General features: G+C 35.3%; 1 protein-coding gene across 1 annotated transcript in view; it reads right to left on the reverse strand.

Moving 5' to 3' along the window:
- The window catches only part of LOC131694008 (uncharacterized), a 62280-nt gene extending 42085 nt beyond the window's left edge, over positions 1–20195 (reverse strand). Inside the window, exon 1 of the mRNA XM_058982347.1 lies at positions 19708–20195. Coding sequence (XP_058838330.1) covers positions 19708–20078 — 371 coding nt within the window. The 5' untranslated portion in view covers positions 20079–20195. The remainder of the gene's footprint in view (positions 1–19707) is intronic.
- Positions 20196–20934: the final 739 nt, after the last annotated feature.

Here is a 20934-nt window from a genome sequence, read left to right on the forward strand (position 1 = left end):
GATGGGAAGGTTGCACCTTTCATTTGAGACTAAGTTTGGGCAAATCGGTCCAGCCATCTCTGAGAAAAATGAGTGACATTATTTGACACATACGCACATACATACACACACACACATACACACGCATACATACATACACACACATATACAGACTTTTTCCGATCTCGACGAACTGAGTCGAATAGGATATGACACTCGGCCCTCCGGGCCGGGATTAGGTTGACGTTTTTCAGAGTGATTGCATAACCTTTCTATATGAGAAAGGCAAAAAGAAGCTCACAAACTACGAAAATTCCTCCAAAGACGAAATAAGGCTATGTTGTTTAGTTTTAGTAAAATCACAAAACTCCTACTAAATTTGCATTCTGGACCACTGTGCAATAGTACGTAAATTTAATAATGAAATAACATCGTACTTTTTTTGTTGAACCGAATTTGTATATTCAGATCAATGTTACCATAGTTGCGGATTTTTCCGCAAATCTGCGGATTTTCAGCAATTTGAAATTGAGTGGCGGATTTTCCTGTGGATTTTTTAAATTTGCATATTTTTCATAGATGACTGAAAAGACTGACCATTTTTTGCCTTTCTCATATAGAAAGGTTATGCAATCACTCTGAAAAACGTCAACCTAATCCCGGCCCGGAGGGCCGAGTGTCATATCCCATTCGACTCAGTTCGTCGAGATCGGAAAAAGTCTGTATGTGTGTGTGTATGTATGTATGTGTGTGTATGTGTGTGTATGTGTGTGTGTATGTATGTGCGTATGTGTCAAATAATGTCACTCATTTTTCTCAGAGATGGCTGGACCGATTTGCCCAAACTTAGTCTCAAATGAAAGGTGCAACCTTCCCATCGGCTGCTATTGAATTTTGGATCGATCGGAATTCTGGTTCCGGAATTACGGGTTTCAGAGTGCGGCCACACAGAAACTTCTCATATAAACTATAGGAAAAATTAAAAATAGAATTTTTATTTTTGATGCTAAATGTGTTCAAGGTGCATGAAACGTCGAGATTTGATGCAAACTCGAAAAAAAATTTGACGACTATTCACTTTTTTAGATTTTGGCACATTTTTGCCTTTCTCATATAGAAAGGTTATGCAATCACTCTGAAAAACGTCAACCTAATCCCGGAGGGCCAAATTTTTTTTCGACTCGCATAAGGTTTCGGGATTTTAACAGGGGCGTAGTTGATGGTTTACGGAGAGGGGTTACACCCCCCCCCCCCCTCTACTGTTCACTCCCCTCCTTTAAAAATCTTCTTAAATCATCCCTCAGACCACCACCCCATCCAGCCCTCATACCCCTCCCTTTCAACCCCATCATCTTTAAACCACCACTATATCACAAAGCATACCAATTTAAGCTGGGGAGTCGTTCGTTCATGGGACTTTCGCCCTCCTCACATACCCACCCCCGCATGACAAAATGAGTTAGCAAGCAGATAACATTGATCTAATGCTGATTAGGCTAATGGAGTATGATATTTTTTTGTTTCAAGTGTTTCACCGTCGACACGTAGCTCATCAAGTTCGTGGCTGGCATGCCATTGTGTATAAGTGCAAAGTGTACTAAGAATGTAATGGACATTTCCACAAGTATGTTGAACATAAAAAGCCTCCGTGCCATAGTTTAGAGAAATGAGAAAGGCACAATTGCACCGCTAGGTGGATTAAAACAGGTTTTTAAATTTTACATTGCATGTTTATTCAAAAAATAGGATAAATTAATAAATCAAATAAAAAATAAAATAAAATTTTGTGAAATAATTGTCGTAGAGGATAAGATCAAAACGATTTTTATACTTAAATCAGCTCGGATATTTCCGGAACAACAGATTAAGGAGAAAAACTCGTAACTGATATAACGGTAAAGTAAATTTTGGTTGCAGGATTTCAACCAAATAGATTCCAAGTTTCAGCAACCATTGCATTAGGAAGTCGGCAAAAATGCAAAAAGTGCTGAGATTCAAAAAAATACTATAAACTGACATAGTTTCTTCGATCCTAATATTCTGGTTGTTTTAACTATTCGCCAAATATTTGAAATTTTTAAACATTCAAATTTCAAAATTCTGAAATTATAAAAGTTTAGAATTTTAATATTCAAAAATTTTAAAATTCTTGTGTTTAAAAATCTTAAATTTACAATTTTTTCAATATGTAGATGGCAGAAGCTTCAAAAAGCTTCGATTAAATTTTTGAACTACTCCCTTACCATGGTCACAAAGCGCAACATGGAGCTCCAGTCGGAGTCCCCTAAAATTCACTTGCTGCTTACCGGCATCTACCTCGAAGAGAATTGCGTAATGTACCGGATGCAGTATACATTGAATTTGCGGGAGCATTGGATCCCTCTTTATAGGCTGCATCTTTACCTTTCAAAGAGAAAAACGTAAAAAAGTTACGTGAGCTCTGCTTCATATCTGTTAAAAACATTGCTGCTGTTGTAATGTTGATGAGGCGAGCGACGAATTCAGAAGACTGAATACAATGTTTCGGCATAGCATTGACCTTCCTTTTAAATTTTTTTGGAACAAAGTGCGTAGTACGAAATATTCCAACGGCAACCCGAATTTTTGCTGCTTCTTCATTATGGAAAAAGTGGATGTCAACGCCAAATGTGGAGAGAATTTTCAGGGTAACAAATTTATATAAAACAGAAGTTCGGTATCAACTGGGTATAGAAACCATTACGGCCATTCTACTTGAAAAGGTATTGTTACATGGGCATTAAAAAATCACGGGCATAGATTATACGGATATCGTGGCAAAAATTGGAAACACTACTAGTGAACACACTAAACGACTTCTACCTTCCGATGTCCCGCAGGTGAAGAGATTGTGTTTGTTGATGAGATGAAAGATGACGATGTGTTCACAAGTGTTTCCAATTTCGGATTTAGCGTCAGCCCGGTGCATTGGTCAAGTGTCGTGTTTCTGACGAGAAGTCGAAACGCAAAGACCTGGATTAATTATAGGTAGGTTTTGTGCCCTTCATGCATAAAGACGAATTTAAACAAATTTTCCTCTTAGGGAGTAATATAGCATTTGCTAGCATTCGCCTGCTTAGCTGAAAACAAGGATCGTTTTCAGTAAGTCTCATCAGTATCGCAATAAGTTGAAAATATTGATTTTATTGACCTTTTCATCTCCTGACGGTCTTTTAATCTTTTTGAGGTTATGCAAGAAGCTTAATAAATGACAGACATAAAAAAATTTCTTGGGATCACCATTCATATTATTCAATCAGGAATGCCATCTATGTTTCACAGATTTCCAATATGCTGCACAGATTTCTAAAACTGCACAGATTTCCACAATTTTTTTGTTTTAATGCACAGATTTCTTGTACAATGCATAGATTACCACAGATTTCTCAATTTTTGCCACACCTTGTTTTGAGACAAATTTGTACGTTTTCCTTAGCACTGATTTTCACAGATTTCTAAATGGGCTGCGTTCAGATTTTACAAAATATCACCTGGCATCCCTGTATTCAATATTAGAGGACATGTACATACGGAAAAAACAGTTTGGCGCAAAAATCGATAAAAACATTTCGCCCATGGTTGCCATTTTCCAAGCTTTGACCATTTAAAATTCAACCAATGCTTCAATGATAATGGGATTTATAAATGGTAAAAAAATTTTTTTTTTTGCAAATTTAAAATATATATATATATATATATATATATATATATATATATATATATATATATATATATATATATATATATATATATATATATATATATATATATATATATATATATATATATATATAATATATATATATATATATATATATATATATATATATATATATATATATATATACATATATATATATATATATATATATATATATATATATATATATACATATATATATATATATATATATATATATATATATATATATATATATATATATATATACATATATATATATATATATATATATATATATATATATATATATATATATATATATTAAATTTGCAAAAAAAATTTTTTTTACCATTTATAAATCCCATTATCATTGAAGCATTGGTTGAATTTTAAATGGTCAAAGCTTGGAAAATGGCAACCATGGGCGAAATGTTTTTATCGATTTTTGCGCCAAACTGTTTTTTCCGTATGTACATGTCCTCTAATATTGAATACAGGGATGCCAGTGATATTTTGTAAAATCTGAACGCAGCCCATTTAGAAATCTGTGAAAATCAGTGCTAAGGAAAACGTACAAATTTGTCTCAAAACAAGGTGTGGTAAAAATTGAGAAATCTGTGGTAATCTATGCATTGTACAAGAAATCTGTGCATTAAAACAAAAAAATTGTGGAAATCTGTGCAGTTTTAGAAATCCGTGCAGCATATTGGAAATCTGTGAAACATAGATGGCATTCCTGATTGAATAATATGAATGGTGATCCCAAGAAATTTTTTTATGTCTGTCATTTATTAAGCTTCTTGCATAACCTCAAAAAGATTAAAAGACCGTCAGGAGATGAAAAGGTCAATAAAATCAATATTTTCAACTTATTGCGATACTGATGAGACTTACTGAAAACGATCCTTGTTTTCAGCTAAGCAGGCGAATGCTAGCAAATGCTATATTACTCCCTAAGAGGAAAATTTGTTTAAATTCGTCTTTATGCATGAAGGGCACAAAACCTACCTATAATTAATCCAGGTCTTTGCGTTTCGACTTCTCGTCAGAAACACGACACTTGACCAATGCACCGGGCTGACGCTAAATCCGAAATTGGAAACACTTGTGAACACATCGTCATCTTTCATCTCATCAACAAACACAATCTCTTCACCTGCGGGACATCGGAAGGTAGAAGTCGTTTAGTGTGTTCACTAGTAGTGTTTCCAATTTTTGCCACGATATCCGTATAATCTATGCCCGTGATTTTTTAATGCCCATGTAACAATACCTTTTCAAGTAGAATGGCCGTAATGGTTTCTATACCCAGTTGATACCGAACTTCTGTTTTATATAAATTTGTTACCCTGAAAATTCTCTCCACATTTGGCGTTGACATCCACTTTTTCCATAATGAAGAAGCAGCAAAAATTCGGGTTGCCGTTGGAATATTTCGTACTACGCACTTTGTTCCAAAAAAATTTAAAAGGAAGGTCAATGCTATGCCGAAACATTGTATTCAGTCTTCTGAATTCGTCGCTCGCCTCATCAACATTACAACAGCAGCAATGTTTTTAACAGATATGAAGCAGAGCTCACGTAACTTTTTTACGTTTTTCTCTTTGAAAGGTAAAGATGCAGCCTATAAAGAGGGATCCAATGCTCCCGCAAATTCAATGTATTCTGCATCCGGTACATTACGCAATTCTCTTCGAGGTAGATGCCGGTAAGCAGCAAGTGAATTTTAGGGGACTCCGACTGGAGCTCCATGTTGCGCTTTGTGACCATGGTAAGGGAGTAGTTCAAAAATTTAATCGAAGCTTTTTGAAGCTTCTGCCATCTACATATTGAAAAAATTGTAAATTTAAGATTTTTAAACACAAGAATTTTAAAATTTTTGAATATTAAAATTCTAAACTTTTATAATTTCAGAATTTTGAAATTTGAATGTTTAAAAATTTCAAATATTTGGCGAATAGTTAAAACAACCAGAATATTAGGATCGAAGAAACTATGTCAGTTTATAGTATTTTTTTGAATCTCAGCACTTTTTGCATTTTTGCCGACTTCCTAATGCAATGGTTGCTGAAACTTGGAATCTATTTGGTTGAAATCCTGCAACCAAAATTTACTTTACCGTTATATCAGTTACGAGTTTTTCTCCTTAATCTGTTGTTCCGGAAATATCCGAGCTGATTTAAGTATAAAAATCGTTTTGATCTTATCCTCTACGACAATTATTTCACAAAATTTTATTTTATTTTTTATTTGATTTATTAATTTATCCTATTTTTTGAATAAACATGCAATGTAAAATTTAAAAACCTGTTTTAATCCACCTAGCGGTGCAATTGTGCCTTTCTCATTTCTCTAAACTATGGCACGGAGGCTTTTTATGTTCAACATACTTGTGGAAATGTCCATTACATTCTTAGTACACTTTGCACTTATACACAATGGCATGCCAGCCACGAACTTGATGAGCTACGTGTCGACGGTGAAACACTTGAAACAAAAATTAAAGGGTTGTGTACAGGACACGACCACGGTGACATTAAAAATGTAGCTTTTTTCAAGAGCGAGCAAATGAATTTTATCTATCACACATATCGACTCACGTTCTTGTTCACTCGCCTGTTTTCATATGTTACAATTTGCTATATACCCTCCCCATCAAAACATAATTTATTGAAGGTCTTTTAACGGTAATCTATTAATTAATCAAGTATCTCACTAAGTGATTGACATTATTTGGCTGATCCATCTAGTAAAAATAGGCTGGTCTGTCCAGAAAATATATACAAAAGAAAAGTTCCATATTGAGAGCTGTGATGAGGAAGCCCACGCCCGCCAACGGAAATATACAGATTCTCCATGAAATATGAAATTTCATTTTCCATTTAAATTTTCAATAATGTACTAATGAACTTAAGTAAACAATCTTAAGTTTAAGTATTTCTTGATCGATTAGTGGTGGAAAAAATGAAATTATTTGATAAATTACATTGTTATGCAACGTTCGCACTACCAGTTAAAACGGGTTTTTATGCTATCTTGGTGACATTTTTCTTGTTGCTAATTATTAAAACGTGTTATAACTCTGTAGTGTAAACATTGTATTATTAAACCAATTCTGAAGCGTTTTATGTTTTATAGGTGTTTTATGTGGTAATAGGACTGACATAATTATATCTTCAGTACAGCGGTTTGTTTCATAATTTAAAACAGATTTATTTTAAAATTTAAATTAGTTTACTCAACCGTTCTATTTGTTGAATGCTTTAAAAAGCAATTAGAACTGTGTTTAAAATACATAGGGTAGGACAGATATTCTGACTGGATAAACTGGGAAAACAATTTTAAGTCCAGTAACGCTTAAGACATGGCTTGAATTTGAATCGAAAAAGAGCACCCGCTTAAACTGCTGCTGGGACGGTAAGTTCTGTTTTAAAATTTTCCGTTGCGTGCAGTACCAAACAAAAGTGTTTGAAATTAGAAAACAAAAAGTTCTGCTGGGAATGTGATTGTTTCCGATGCAATTACACTCAGATTTTTCACGCAGGGGATACAGGCCGTGTAAATTAAAACCGCGTAAATTTAAAAAAAACGCGTTAATGAAAACCGCGTAAATTTCAAAACCCGCGTAAAAAACCTGAGTGTACTCTCCTATATAAAATACTACGCTGCTGAACAGTGCAATCACTACAGAAGCACGTTGTCAGATGCCTTACTGATAAAAAATATATAACCGAAATATGAAACATGAAAACCAATAGGCTCTTTACCCTACGCAGCTACAAAGCGCCGTATACATGGATTAACAAGTTACAACGCACACGCATGCATAAAAATAAATATATTTTTTTCAAACGCAACACTCTTAAGCAGCACACACCGTATTGAATTAAATCCAAACCACCCCTCCCACCCACTTTGCAAATCATTCTGTGACACCGTGCTGGTACCCGAAAAATCCGCACACGGCCACCGCTGCCGAAAATGCATAGCGTCTACCGCTTAGTGTAGCGTCCAGACGCTGCAGCCATGATCTTACCCGTTCGACATAAGAACAAAAACTGATTCAAACGTGTACGCGTCACCTCTATTTATAAACTAACCGTATATGGTTTAGTCACTTAGGTGCGAGTGTGTGCAAATGCCAACGTTACCGAAAATCGATAGCGCTTATTGTATTGCCTGGAGACGATGTTGCTCGGATGGGATAAGAGCAACAACTGATTTAAACGGACATGCGTCGCTTCTATTTATGACTTTTCGTGTTTCATTGAGCAACTAAGCTGCCCTCTCTTGACGGCTGTGTCTGAGAAATCTGCCTCACGAATGGTAATTTTCCCGTTTTTCGTGAACTTTTTAATTTTACCAATTTCCTAAAGTCTACTTTTATTGAGGAGATATTAAATTATTACCAATATTTAAGTTAGGTGTTTCTGAATCAGTTGGTGTATGAATGATTAAAATTCATCTAGTAATATCGGAGTTATAAGCGTGCAAACCTTACATAGTTTCGTTACATGGGAGATAGTTTAGATTTTAGAATGACACCCAGCCCCAGATAGTGGAGTAAGACATTTTTAATGTCAAAAAATATCATACTCCATTAGCCTAATCAGCATTAGATCAATGTTATCTGCTTGCTAACTCATTTTGTCATGCGGGGGTGGGTATGTGAGGAGGGCGAAAGTCCCATGAACGAACGACTCCCCAGCTTAAATTGGTATGCTTTGTGATATAGTGGTGGTTTAAAGATGATGGGGTTGAAAGGGAGGGGTATGAGGGCTGGATGGGGTGGTGGTCTGAGGGATGATTTAAGAAGATTTTTAAAGGAGGGGAGTGAACAGTAGAGGGGGGGGGTGTAACCCCTCTCCGTAAACCATCAACTACGCCCCTGTTAAAATCCCGAAACCTTATGCGAGTCGAAAAAAAAATTTGGCCCTCCGGGATTAGGTTGACGTTTTTCAGAGTGATTGCATAACCTTTCTATATGAGAAAGGCAAAAATGTGCCAAAATCTAAAAAAGTGAATAGTCGTCAAATTTTTTTTCGAGTTTGCATCAAATCTCGACGTTTCATGCACCTTGAACACATTTAGCATCAAAAATAAAAATTCCATTTTTAATTTTTCCTATAGTTTATATGAGAAGTTTCTGTGTGGCCGCACTCTGAAACCCGTAATTCCGGAACCAGAATTCCGATCGATCCAAAATTCAATAGCAGCCGATGGGAAGGTTGCACCTTTCATTTGAGACTAAGTTTGGGCAAATCGGTCCAGCCATCTCTGAGAAAAATGAGTGACATTATTTGACACATACGCACATACATACACACACACATACACACACATACATACATACACACACACATACAGACTTTTTCCGATCTCGACGAACTGAGTCGAATGGGATATGACACTCGGCCCTCCGGGCCGGGATTAGGTTGACGTTTTTCAGAGTGATTGCATAACCTTTCTATATGAGAAAGGCAAAAAATGGTCAGTCTTTTCAGTCATCTATGAAAAATATGCAAATTTAAAAAATCCACAGGAAAATCCGCCACTCAATTTCATATTGCTGAAAATCCGCAGATTTGCGGAAAAATCCGCAACTATGGTAACATTGATCTGAATATACAAATTCGGTTCAACAAAAAAAGTACGATGTTATTTCATTATTATATATATATATATATATATATATATATATATATATATATATATATATATATATATATATATATATATATATATATATATATATATATATATATATATATATATATATATATATATATATATATATATATATATATATATATATATATATATATATATATATATATATATATATATATATATATATATATATATATATATATATATATATATATCTGTATATATAAAAGTCAAAGTTTGTATGTATATGATTTATGGACTCCCAAACGGCTTAACCGATTGCCGTAAAAATTTGTACATAGTAGGCATTTGTTATGGAGCGTGTTTGTGTGCTATTGGTTGTGGATTATCTGCTCACCAGATGGCGCTTCAGAACAAATTGTGTTTTCCTCCTATTTTGTTGAAAGTCGCAGCAACGCGCGATGGGTATTGACTTATTTGACGTCTAGGACACCAACACAGTTGCAATGTGTATAGACAACATACATATAACGCGATGTTTTCAATTCGCCATCTGATCTAACCTCATTTGGCAAAAATTCCACCCGATTTAACCTCAATCTCGCACTAACACACACAACTGCACATGGATGTGTTACACAACTTATGTGTTACATGTGTTACACAACTGCACATGGATTAGTCAATTAGCTATAAGGTTATAAAAATCCATCGACCGCAAGCAAAGATGGTTTTTTTAATGAATACCATTCTGATTTCTTTATGGAAAAATGTATTTTTTAAATAATTTTATCTTATTGAGCAAATTCACGAAAAAAACAAATTTTGCATAATAATTTTTCCATGGGATTTTTCACCATACGAGTTTAGTTTACAGTACTTGTACTTATTAATTTTGTGTTTATCGTTCATTTGAGAATCTTATTATTGAAACATTTATGAGTTTCAACGGATGCATTCAAAAGGACGATTAAACGTATGTTAATTTTCATTTTAAACAGCTGGCGGGACATCACTGTTATCACAGACAAGCAAACATAGCACTTTGAACAATTACTCGAGATTTCCATCGATCTACTTGTTATCTAAATATTATTGTGTGTTGACTTTATTTTTCATAATAGAAGGAATGTGACTGTCAAAACTGGCAATGGTCGAACCAAGCAGAATTCTAAATTAATTCAATTGAATCAGAATCGTTTGTTGCATTTGAGCTCAAATCTAGACAGATTTTCAGAATTTCAAGCCCAGCTCCGAATGGTTTATTCGGGAAGCATGTCTAATGCTGTGAATTTTTGTACTCCTAATTACAGCAGCAATCAAGCAAAGCAGAAAAAATTGCCTTCGTGAACCGGACAGCGTTAGTCTCTGTTGTAACCTCTGCGGAATGTTACCTTCAAATGTATGGTGATACGAGAAAAAACTGATTCACTCCTCTGCTACAGGAGTGATACAAAAGATGGCGAAATGGACAATTCGAAATATTTCGGGAGTGAAGAAGTCAGTACCATTTGATCAGCAGAATCTAATGTAGCATCACAGTGTCCTACTGTCTAATCTAGTTTATCGCACCAAAAAGCTGCGTGAAGTCTATCCAAATTTGAACCGCTATGAGGATACTATTAGGGGAACTGGGGGTAAGATGGACATATAAAGGAAATAGTGAAATAATATAGTAAGAGCATGTTTTTGTCAACATGTAATATTCTATGTTGTAGCTCCATATGTTGGCTTTCGAGTGCCCAGAGGGATTATTTAACATCAATCAATAAGTATCATTTTTTAAAGAATTAGAAAACGATGAAATATCTGTACTTTTTCTAGACTGCGGGTGAAACGGACATATGGTGGGGGTAAGACGGACATGTTTCAGAAAAGATGATCACAACACTAATAATTAAAATTTACCTTAAAATCGGAAACTTGAAAATTACATCCGTAAGAAGCTGCACTACTGATTATCAATATTTGCTTAAATTGTACACGTTTAGCAGTATACAAGGTCTACTAAGTGTTTCATAATTCATGGTTACCCATAATGATAGGATACACATACAATACAATTGAAGTTTTAATGTTATATCCCTAAAATAACCATGTGTCTGTCTTACCCCACCTGTCCGTCTTACCCACAGTTCGCCTACGTCCAAAGCATCAGCAATATCGCTATTATAACTACTAGAGGGAGCAAATCGCTTCTGTCTCCATATATTTACAGCGACATGCGAGTTATAATCTCTTTTAGAGAAAACGTGTTGATGGTTTTGCGTTAAAGAGCGCGAGGAAAAATGTTCAGAATAGTTGAAAAATTGAGCTGCAAATTAAATTTGACAAAAAATGACCTGACATTAAATTACTTTTGAATCCTCATAAAAATAGAATCTACTGAAAATACTATGAACCTGCGTAGTACTAGTTTTCCGTTCTAAGTTTATAACTGATTCGCTCTAGAATACCTATCCGTCTTTCAATTGCTTTCGTTTCTCTTATGCTGATTTCGATTTTAGATCGGAGTCGCCCTAGGTTCGCTCGAAATTGTCATTTTTATATGGAAAGCGTAAACATTAGAGCGACGCGAATCTAAAAACGAAATCAGTATTAGTCCTTAAAGTTGCCGAAAATAGCCAACAAAATCAATACAGTAGAACATGGAAAATATTTTGGTTATTTTTTTTGCGACCCGAAGTTGCTGGGCATGGGAAAAAAAATTAAATAACGTGAATTGCAATAAATTAATAATATAACTAACGATACCGGTGGTTTAGCGGTAAGCGTGAGCGCCACTCATGCTAGTGGTCTATGTTGAATCCTAACCCCGATCATTGAGATTACATGCGATGAAAAGTTTATTGTCACCTCTTGCTTCGGAAGGGAAGTAAAACCGTTGGACCTAGGGTTATGGTACCGGTATTACCAAAATCCTAGGACCCTGAATAATAAATGATGTTTCCCATTATTCGCTGAAATAATAAGTTTCGTGCCTAAGTCACGGCTATATACATTTTACTTTTAAATATTAATCTATAAAAACACGAACGCTGACTAACTTCGATCCGAATAGGGTACGTAGGGATCTCACTTGAGTTTGTGATCAGCGTTGTTTGATTATATGTCATTTGCATCACAGAGAACAGACGTATAAGCTAGAGCAAACTTTCGCGAACAACCTGTGTACACATTTAAATGAAAATACGTTGAAAAACACCATCGCATACAGGTTCGCATGCTTGAATCGCCATTGTATCCAAATTTGCAATTGCTGGCCGATCGTTGCGCCGGCCAGTGGTAAGTTGCTACCGTGCAAGATCTATCTACCGATCAATTAACAGCAATTTCTACTTCCAACGCTCTTTAAAAAACAATGTTAAAAGGCATTTCAATTCGATCTTCGTTTTCAACTAGAATATTTAATCAACTATCAAGAAAAAATACGCAAGTTTGGAAATGAATTGGCAGACAGTGCAAAATAGCCGAAAAGCCCAACAATTCTAGAGTACCATTCACCGATCACTACAAGTAATAGATATCCATTTGCCGAAAATTCTAGGTTTATATTTTTTTATTACCGACAAATTAAGTCCAAACATGTGTCAGACTTTGTTCATTCCGTTTGTTGTATAATTCACTTAGAAATATTATCCTTACACAGTTTTATTAACAGTTGGCTTTGAGTTAAGCGAAAAAAGCGGTAAAATGGCAACGGATTTAATACAGCATTCAAATATAATTATTTGGAAAAATATGAAAAGACGAATAATGAAAGTGTATATTATATTGACGTTCTACGTACTATTTCCATATTTCACTTTATTTATAATTTCTAAATTCCGTGCAATATTCGAGTCAAAACAATTTCACCATCAAATTGATCGGTAAATGGAGGCCTATCGGTGGATGGTCTCTGCACGGTACTTGGTGTTGTCATTTCAAAACGAAAGTTTTATTTCTTACACATGTTAAACACTTCACTTGTATGTCAGTTCTCAGTATCTGCATTCAAAGCCAGGTACGAAGGAATATATTTTTTTATCTGGATTATCACAATATAAAGTGTTGGAAATACATTGGAAAAAGTTTCTTGAATTAATGGATTCTCATTCTTTCGAAATGATTCCCTTAAGGAACTCCAAGTTAGTGCGCGGTGCAAATGATACCGATATTTCATCATCATCCATATACACGGGAATCTTGGCTGTATTCGATGTTGAGTTACATGAAATTCTTCACAATCACACTTCCAGCCTCCGCTAAACTTCTGTGAACGTTGGCAGTACAACATTACGCCCGCGATGTAGCCACTTCCGTGGGGATTACGAATTTGTTTAAAGGCAATGGTAAAACACAGATAACAAAACCTGTAACATTAATTTAATAAACATTTCGCTTGATCCAACTCAAAAATCCATTTTAGTTCATTAAATGGCGCGATTCAAAATGAAAAATTAGTCTTGATTAAAAACGAAGAAATAATTCGGAGAATCAAATATGGGTAATTATTTTGCGTGCTCAGTGCGGACAGAAGCGAGAGAGGTCGCCAAAAATTGAAATGGATTAAAATTTCTTCCTTGACCTGAATCAATTTTAATAAAACAACAGGCTACCGTGTACAATAGTTGACAATAAATTACAAATAGAAAAATATAAGTAAAATAACTTTTGGTATCAAAATTTCGACGAAAAATCCAACATAATCAGGCTTGACAAAACTGAAAGTATTTGAGCTGTTAGCACTCCTCCCCCCTAATAGAAAAGGCTGCGCACGCCTATGCTTGTGAACAAACCGATTTACAGGTATTATTTAAAGGGCAAGTAATTAATGAAACAGAGCGGCAATGTCGTATATACAGGTCTGGCGAAGATGGCACTTTGGTATCCGTAAGATGAATCTTACATGAGTGGTGTGAGTGATCACAGTATAAATCGACTTGCTTTCGTCATACCGGTCGTTTCGCTCCCATTGAAACGTGTGACCGCTATGACGTCGACCCGTTGTGCTTCTGGATTGTTTACATATTTTTAGTTGGCAACACTAGCAAACCGTGTGTTCTGCCACACCTATATATACTCATTGATAGAGCGGCACTCATCGGGACCCAACAGGCTCATTATACACTAAGGTTTTTTTTACACGGTTTTTTCACACGGCTTTTTTACACGGTTTTCGCAATTAGCACGGTTTTTTTGCACGGTTTTCGCAATTAACACGGTTTTTCGCAAAAATATTCGCAAAAAGTCCTTTTAAAGGCAAAAGACTTAGACGATTTCTCAACAAGTTTTTTTGCACGGATTTCGCAAAAATGTTCTAAGTCCTTTTAAAGGCAGAAGACTTTTTGATCAAGTTTTTTTTGTACGGATTTTGCAATGAACACGGTTATTCGCAGTCCTATTGAAGGCAAATGACTTAGATGATTTTTAATCAAGTTTTTTTGCGCGGATTTATTCAAGATTTTAAAGATTTTTGAAAAAGTGGAAAAGGGTTCCTTCTAGCACGTCAACAATTTGGTTGCTTTTGGAACAGTATTAACGAGTAACGTGTCTGAGGCCATTTTGAAAGCCAAGATGGCGACTTCCGGTTCAATGAAATTTTCTAAACCCCATCAACATGGGTATTTTTGGAACGGGATTGATGAGTGGACGTCAGATATCGATGTTTAAGACCATTTTGAAAACCAAGATGGCGACTTCCGGTTCAATGGAATTCTCTAAAACCCCATCAACATGGGTGTTTTTGGAACGGGATTGATGAGTGGACGTCAGATATAGATATATAAGGCTATTTTGAAAACCAAGATGGCGACTTCCGGTTCAAAGACATTCTCTAAACCCTATCAACATGGGTATTTTTGGAACGGGATTGATGAGTGGACGTCAGATATCGATGTTTAAGACCATTTTGAAAACCAAGATGGCGACTTCCGGTTCAATGGAATTCTCTAAAACCCCATCAACATGGGTGTTTTTGGAACGGGATTGATGAGTGGACGTCAGATATAGATATATAAGGCTATTTTGAAAACCAAGATGGCGACTTCCGGTTCAAAGACATTCTCTAAACCCTATCAACATGGGTATTTTTGGAACGGGATTGATGAGTGGACGTCAGATATCGATGTTTAAAGCCATTTTGAAAACCAAGATGGAGACTTCCGGTTCAATGGAATTCTCTAAAACCCCATCAACATGGGTGTTTTTGGCACGGTATTGATGAGTGGACGTCAGATATCGATGTTTAAGGCTATTTTTTAAAACCAAGATGGCGACTTCCTGTTTAAAGAAATTCTCTAAACCCCATCAACATGGGTATTTCTGGAACGGGATTGATGGGTGCACGTCGGATATCGATGTTTAAGGCCATTTTGAAAACAAAGATGGCGATTTCCGGTTCAATGGAATTCTCTAAAACCCCATCAACATGGGTATTTTTGGAACGGAATTGATGAGTAGACGTCAGATATCGATGCTTAAGGCCATTTTGAAAACCAAGATGACGACTTCCGGTTCAGTGGAATTCTCTAAAACTATCAATATGGGTATTTTTGGAACGGGATTGATGAGTGGACGTCAGATATAGATGTTTAAGGCTATTTTGAAAACCAAGATGGCGACTTCATGTTCAATGAAATTCTCTAAAACCCCATCAACATGGGTATTTTGGGAACGGGATTGATGAGTTGACGTCAGATATCGATGTTTAAGGCCATTTTGAAAACCAAGATGGCGACTTCCGGTTCAATGGAATTATCTAAAACCCCATCAATATGGGTATTTTTGGAACGGGATTGAAGAGTGGACGTCAGATATAGATGTTTAGAGCTATTCTGAAAACCAAAATGGCGACTTCCGGTTCAAAGAAATTCTCTGTTTAAGGGACTTGAAAGCACATGTGACCTTGTCTTGCTTAACTATTTCGAATTGCACGTATTTACGTATTCTGTACAAAAATCAATTACTCGGGAATATGTGACCAAAAAGAAAACTTTGAATTCCAAAACAAATTGAACGTTCCAGGTTCCTGATGCCTAATTAAGGTTGATCAATGAAGTAGAATCACAAGATAATCTTAATCGCCGTCAAGAAAAGAAGAACGAAAACGAAAAGATGAAAACAAAAAAGAATGGAAACCCTAGAAAGTCCATTTTATATTATTTAGCCATTTTTCAGATAATGGGATTTTCAAAAACAATTCATAACTTTCTGATACAATGGTTCTCAAATTCGTACAATTCTATTTATTCATTTACTTTATTCAAAATGATTTTTTAATTTCATTCTAAATAGTCAATTTTTTCAGTTTCTTCATTTCATGGAAGTCATTCGTATTGTTTATTTTATTCATTTTGAATATTTGAATAATTTAAGTGTATGATCATTGTGTGTTAATTATTTATTTCATTCAGCATTGTTATTAATTTTGTTCATTTGGGTTCATGTTAACTATTTTATTCGTTTCATTATTTGGATTCTTTCTGATCAGTTTTTTTTCGTGCATTTTATTTATGCCATTCATTTAACTTATTTTATTCACTGTTTCCATTCTATGCATTCTATTCGTTTTTATTCCAGTTCATACATGTTATTCAGTTTCTTCATTTTAATAATCTGACTATTTTTCAGTTTTATTGATTTCATCGAAATTATTTATTTGACACAATTTATTTTTTTCTATAAATTTATAACTTTTTAACATCGCTTAATTTTATTTAATTTATTTTGTCCTGCATTTTACCAATTTTATTCGTTTTGTTTATTTGATTCCTTTGTTTCATCTTATTCAATTTATTAATTTTTTGTTTTATTAATTTTATTCAATTCATTCATTCCAATCATTATATTCATTTTGAATTTGAAAGCCTTTTTTTCGTTTTTCGCTCCTTTTTTTATTTTGTTCGTTTTATTGATTTTTGATAGTTTATTCAGTTTATTCGAGGTTTTATTCGTGCAGACAAGAAGCTGTTGTGTGCCTACTTCGCGTAAATTCTGCAAACTAATAAATGCTCCAACAGTGATATGTGTAAGAAATGTCTCATCTCACTGCTAGGTGGATTAAGTTGGTTTTTCTTTTCTAAGCGCTGTTGGAACGGTTCCAGTGGTGGTGGTTTTCGTTATAACTTTCGCCATTTTCAAATATTTGTTACGTTTTGCTTGAATTTCTTTAGTGTTTATGCATAAAAGTAAGATTTCAGTCATAATTTAGACCCAAGAATTTGACTTAATCAGACCGGGCTAAATCCAATCCATTAGAATTGATAAAATAATTATTATTTGGTTTAAGAAACAATGGTTTATGGGCCAGATATCGCCCTAATCCCATTTCGAAAATTCTCATAGATTTTTTTATTATTATCCTCAAAGTCGGAAATTGTCATCTTTGGTTTCAAAATGCCATCTGACTTCAATCTCTGGCATCTACGTGCCAATCCCGTTCCGAAAGCATTAATATTGACTGAATTATTGAGAATTCCGCTGAACCTGAAGTCGCCATCTTGATTTTCAAAAGGAATCTCCAAGACCAGTCGTTATCCCTCATTCTGTAATTTTCTAAGTTTTTTACTATCACAGGAATATAGATTGTTTCCGCCAAAACCGTGTTTATTGCGCATTTTGTAGTTGCATTAACACTGTTTTTTTTACACGGAGTCCGCAATTATCGCGGTAATTTGCACTTTTTATACGGTATGTATCACCCGTGTAAAAAAAAACCTAGTGTATATGTATTTTCGGTAAGTTAAAATCTTGGATCTTAAAATGGCTTCAGATGTAGACATCTGGAAACTGCTTAGTCATCCGGTTCCAAAACATTCCATATTGTCTGAGCTATATAAAATTTGCCTATGCCGGAAGTAGTCATCATGTATTACAAAATATCTTCGGGCATTGATCTCTGTTATACACTCATCAAGCTCGTTACGACAATACCCATATTGATTGGGTTTTAGAGAAAATCACTTAACCGAAAGCTGCCATCTTAGTTTTCAAAATGATGTCAGGCATCGACATTTGGCGTCTAGGCGTTAATCCTATTCTGAAAACACCCATATCCTTGAAGTGCCGACTTCAAGATTCGTCTACATTGATCAAAAATCTTCTAAGTTTGTTGTACAAAAAGACAGAATGAATGCAGAAACCGTGGTATGTAATTGCGAAATCCGTGCAAACAAAATTCAAAAATCGTTCAAAGTCTTTTGCATTCAATGTAACGCAATATTTTTTACACGGTTTTTGAAATTAACGCGTTTTTTGCACGGATTCCGGAATTACCGCGGTTTTTTTTAACACGGTTTTCGGAATTAACACGGTTTTTTTTACACGGATTTCGCAATTAACACGGTTTTTTTTACACAGATTCCGGAATTAACGCAATCAACGCGGTGTTTTTTACACGGTTTTTTTACGCGGCACGTATCCCCCGTGTAAAAAAAACCTTGGTGTATGCAATTTCTCGTAGCTAGTAAATTCACTCAGAATTCATCGGTTGTGTCACAGAATCCAGTCAGAGTTTCGGCAGGACTTACTAGCACAATCGTCCCTTGTCTGTCTGTAGTCTAAAATGGTATTATGATCTGTTTTTCGGTCGCACTTCAACCGCAATATAAATTTTAAAATTCCAATTTTAATCTATATGGAATTTTTTTTTTATTTTTTTTTTTATTTTTATTAACGTGACTTTAAATTGTAATTCATTCGTCACGCATATGGAATAAATGAAATTCTATGCGATATCCCAAGTAACATTTCTAGTTTTATAGCACACTACAAGTGCATTCAAAGTTTTAAAAAAGGCTTTAAGAGTGCCATATAACCTCAATTGTTACTAGAAATATAAGTGTGTTTTGATTAATTTGAAGCAATTGGAGATGAACTAACGACGTTAAGACCTGAAATGTCTAATTACGTTCATAAAAGCAAACGTGTTATGGGAAAAGCAGACAAATATATGATATAGCATCAAAATATATTGAGGTTCAGTTCAGATTGGTTACCCTATTAATATTAACTTGGAAAACATTCTGGATTCAACAGATGGTCCATCAGTGATGTGCAAAACAAAATGAATTAAAGCGACTTGCTATCAACTTCTCATCACACTTCTAAACAATCTGTCAATAGATTTGCACTTGACATCGCAAGATTTGATAAACAGTGCAAATTCAATAGTAATTCACTGCACATCAACGTGATTGTTTAACATAGAAAAAACCTTTTGCATCCACTCGAGTTATCGTCAAGTGTGGTTCAATTGCATTATCCGTTTCGCAGCTTTTTATGTCAAGGTCATGGTTCCTTCGTCTTATAATGAAAATAATAAATAATCAAAATGACAAATTTATTTATGAAATTTTTCTATATAACAAACATTCAACAATAACAGCGCATAAATAAAATTGATATTCACTTACACTCGACTTCGATTTCTGCGCCGTTGATATCGTCCCGTGTTAAACGGATGTAGACTCCGTTTTGGTTGTTCAGTAACTCGGACACGACTATGCCCTGTCGTTGGTCGACGATTCGCAGTGCCAGCCACCAGTCCGAATAGAGCTGCGGCTTCTTCAATCAGTCTCGGAGGTTTCGGATCCTGACAATTGAACACATCCTCGGCAAAATCCACCAGGTCAAATTCGGAGGTCTCGAATCCAGAATCGACATTGAAGCCATAGTGGGACTTGCCCAACCGAGGTTGCGCAGGTTTTGGGCGACGTCGTATTCCCGGAGGACTTTTCTGTGAGAACAAGGAACACCTACTTGAAATACTTGGCCTGTGCTGCATTATAGACACTGGTGATAAAAACAGATGCACCTAATCAACTGCTATCGATCGATATTTGCAACGGAAAAGAAGATAGGAATGCATATATTTCACCTGGATGATTAAACATAAACAAAAATAATGCATCAGATTTACAGTCACTGTATATTAATAGTTGGGCGAATACACATGTCAAGTGTCGGAGTAAATCCATGAGGTTTTTCATTGAAAAACCCAGGGGCAGTGGATTGCACTGGTGTTGTTTTTTTTCTAGCAGAAGAGCCACTAGACGTGTTTCATTCCCACTTCTGATAGAAAATGCTAAACCAGTGTAAATTAAAAATGCCACCAGTAAAGCCAACTGGAATTCCAGTTGATCTCTGCGAGAACTTCAGCTGCTATGACAACCGATTCTGAGTTGGAATTGGTTGCCTTTGTAGCCTGGGCTCTGGCGTAATCCAGCTGGAATTCTGACTCATTTTTCGGCAAGCTTTCATCAGAAAAGGGAACTTACTGGAATAAAGAGTTGAAACGTTCGAAGAATGTTTAGAAATTTTATGGCTCCTTTTGAACTTGAGTAACTTTGGTCTTTTCGGTTTTGACCGCACTCACCGTGTGATGACGGCCCCGTTGTATGATTCGCGACCTAACGCTGGATGCCAACCGTCAGATGGCACGAGAATTAGACAATCCATGACCCGTTTGTTGACAATTCGGCGGTGGGTTTTGTCGACAAGTTTGTTTTGCTGTACCCCTGCGAACAGAAAACTCCGTCCAACAGTAATTTGAAAATGATGCAATTTGCCTTTAGTCTTCAATTTTCAAAAATGGCCACAAAAAATCGGTAGAATAGAACTTTGCGGAAATTAACGCATAC

Source organism: Topomyia yanbarensis, chromosome 3 (assembly GCF_030247195.1).
Source record: "Topomyia yanbarensis strain Yona2022 chromosome 3, ASM3024719v1, whole genome shotgun sequence".
NCBI lineage: Eukaryota > Metazoa > Arthropoda > Insecta > Diptera > Culicidae > Topomyia > Topomyia yanbarensis.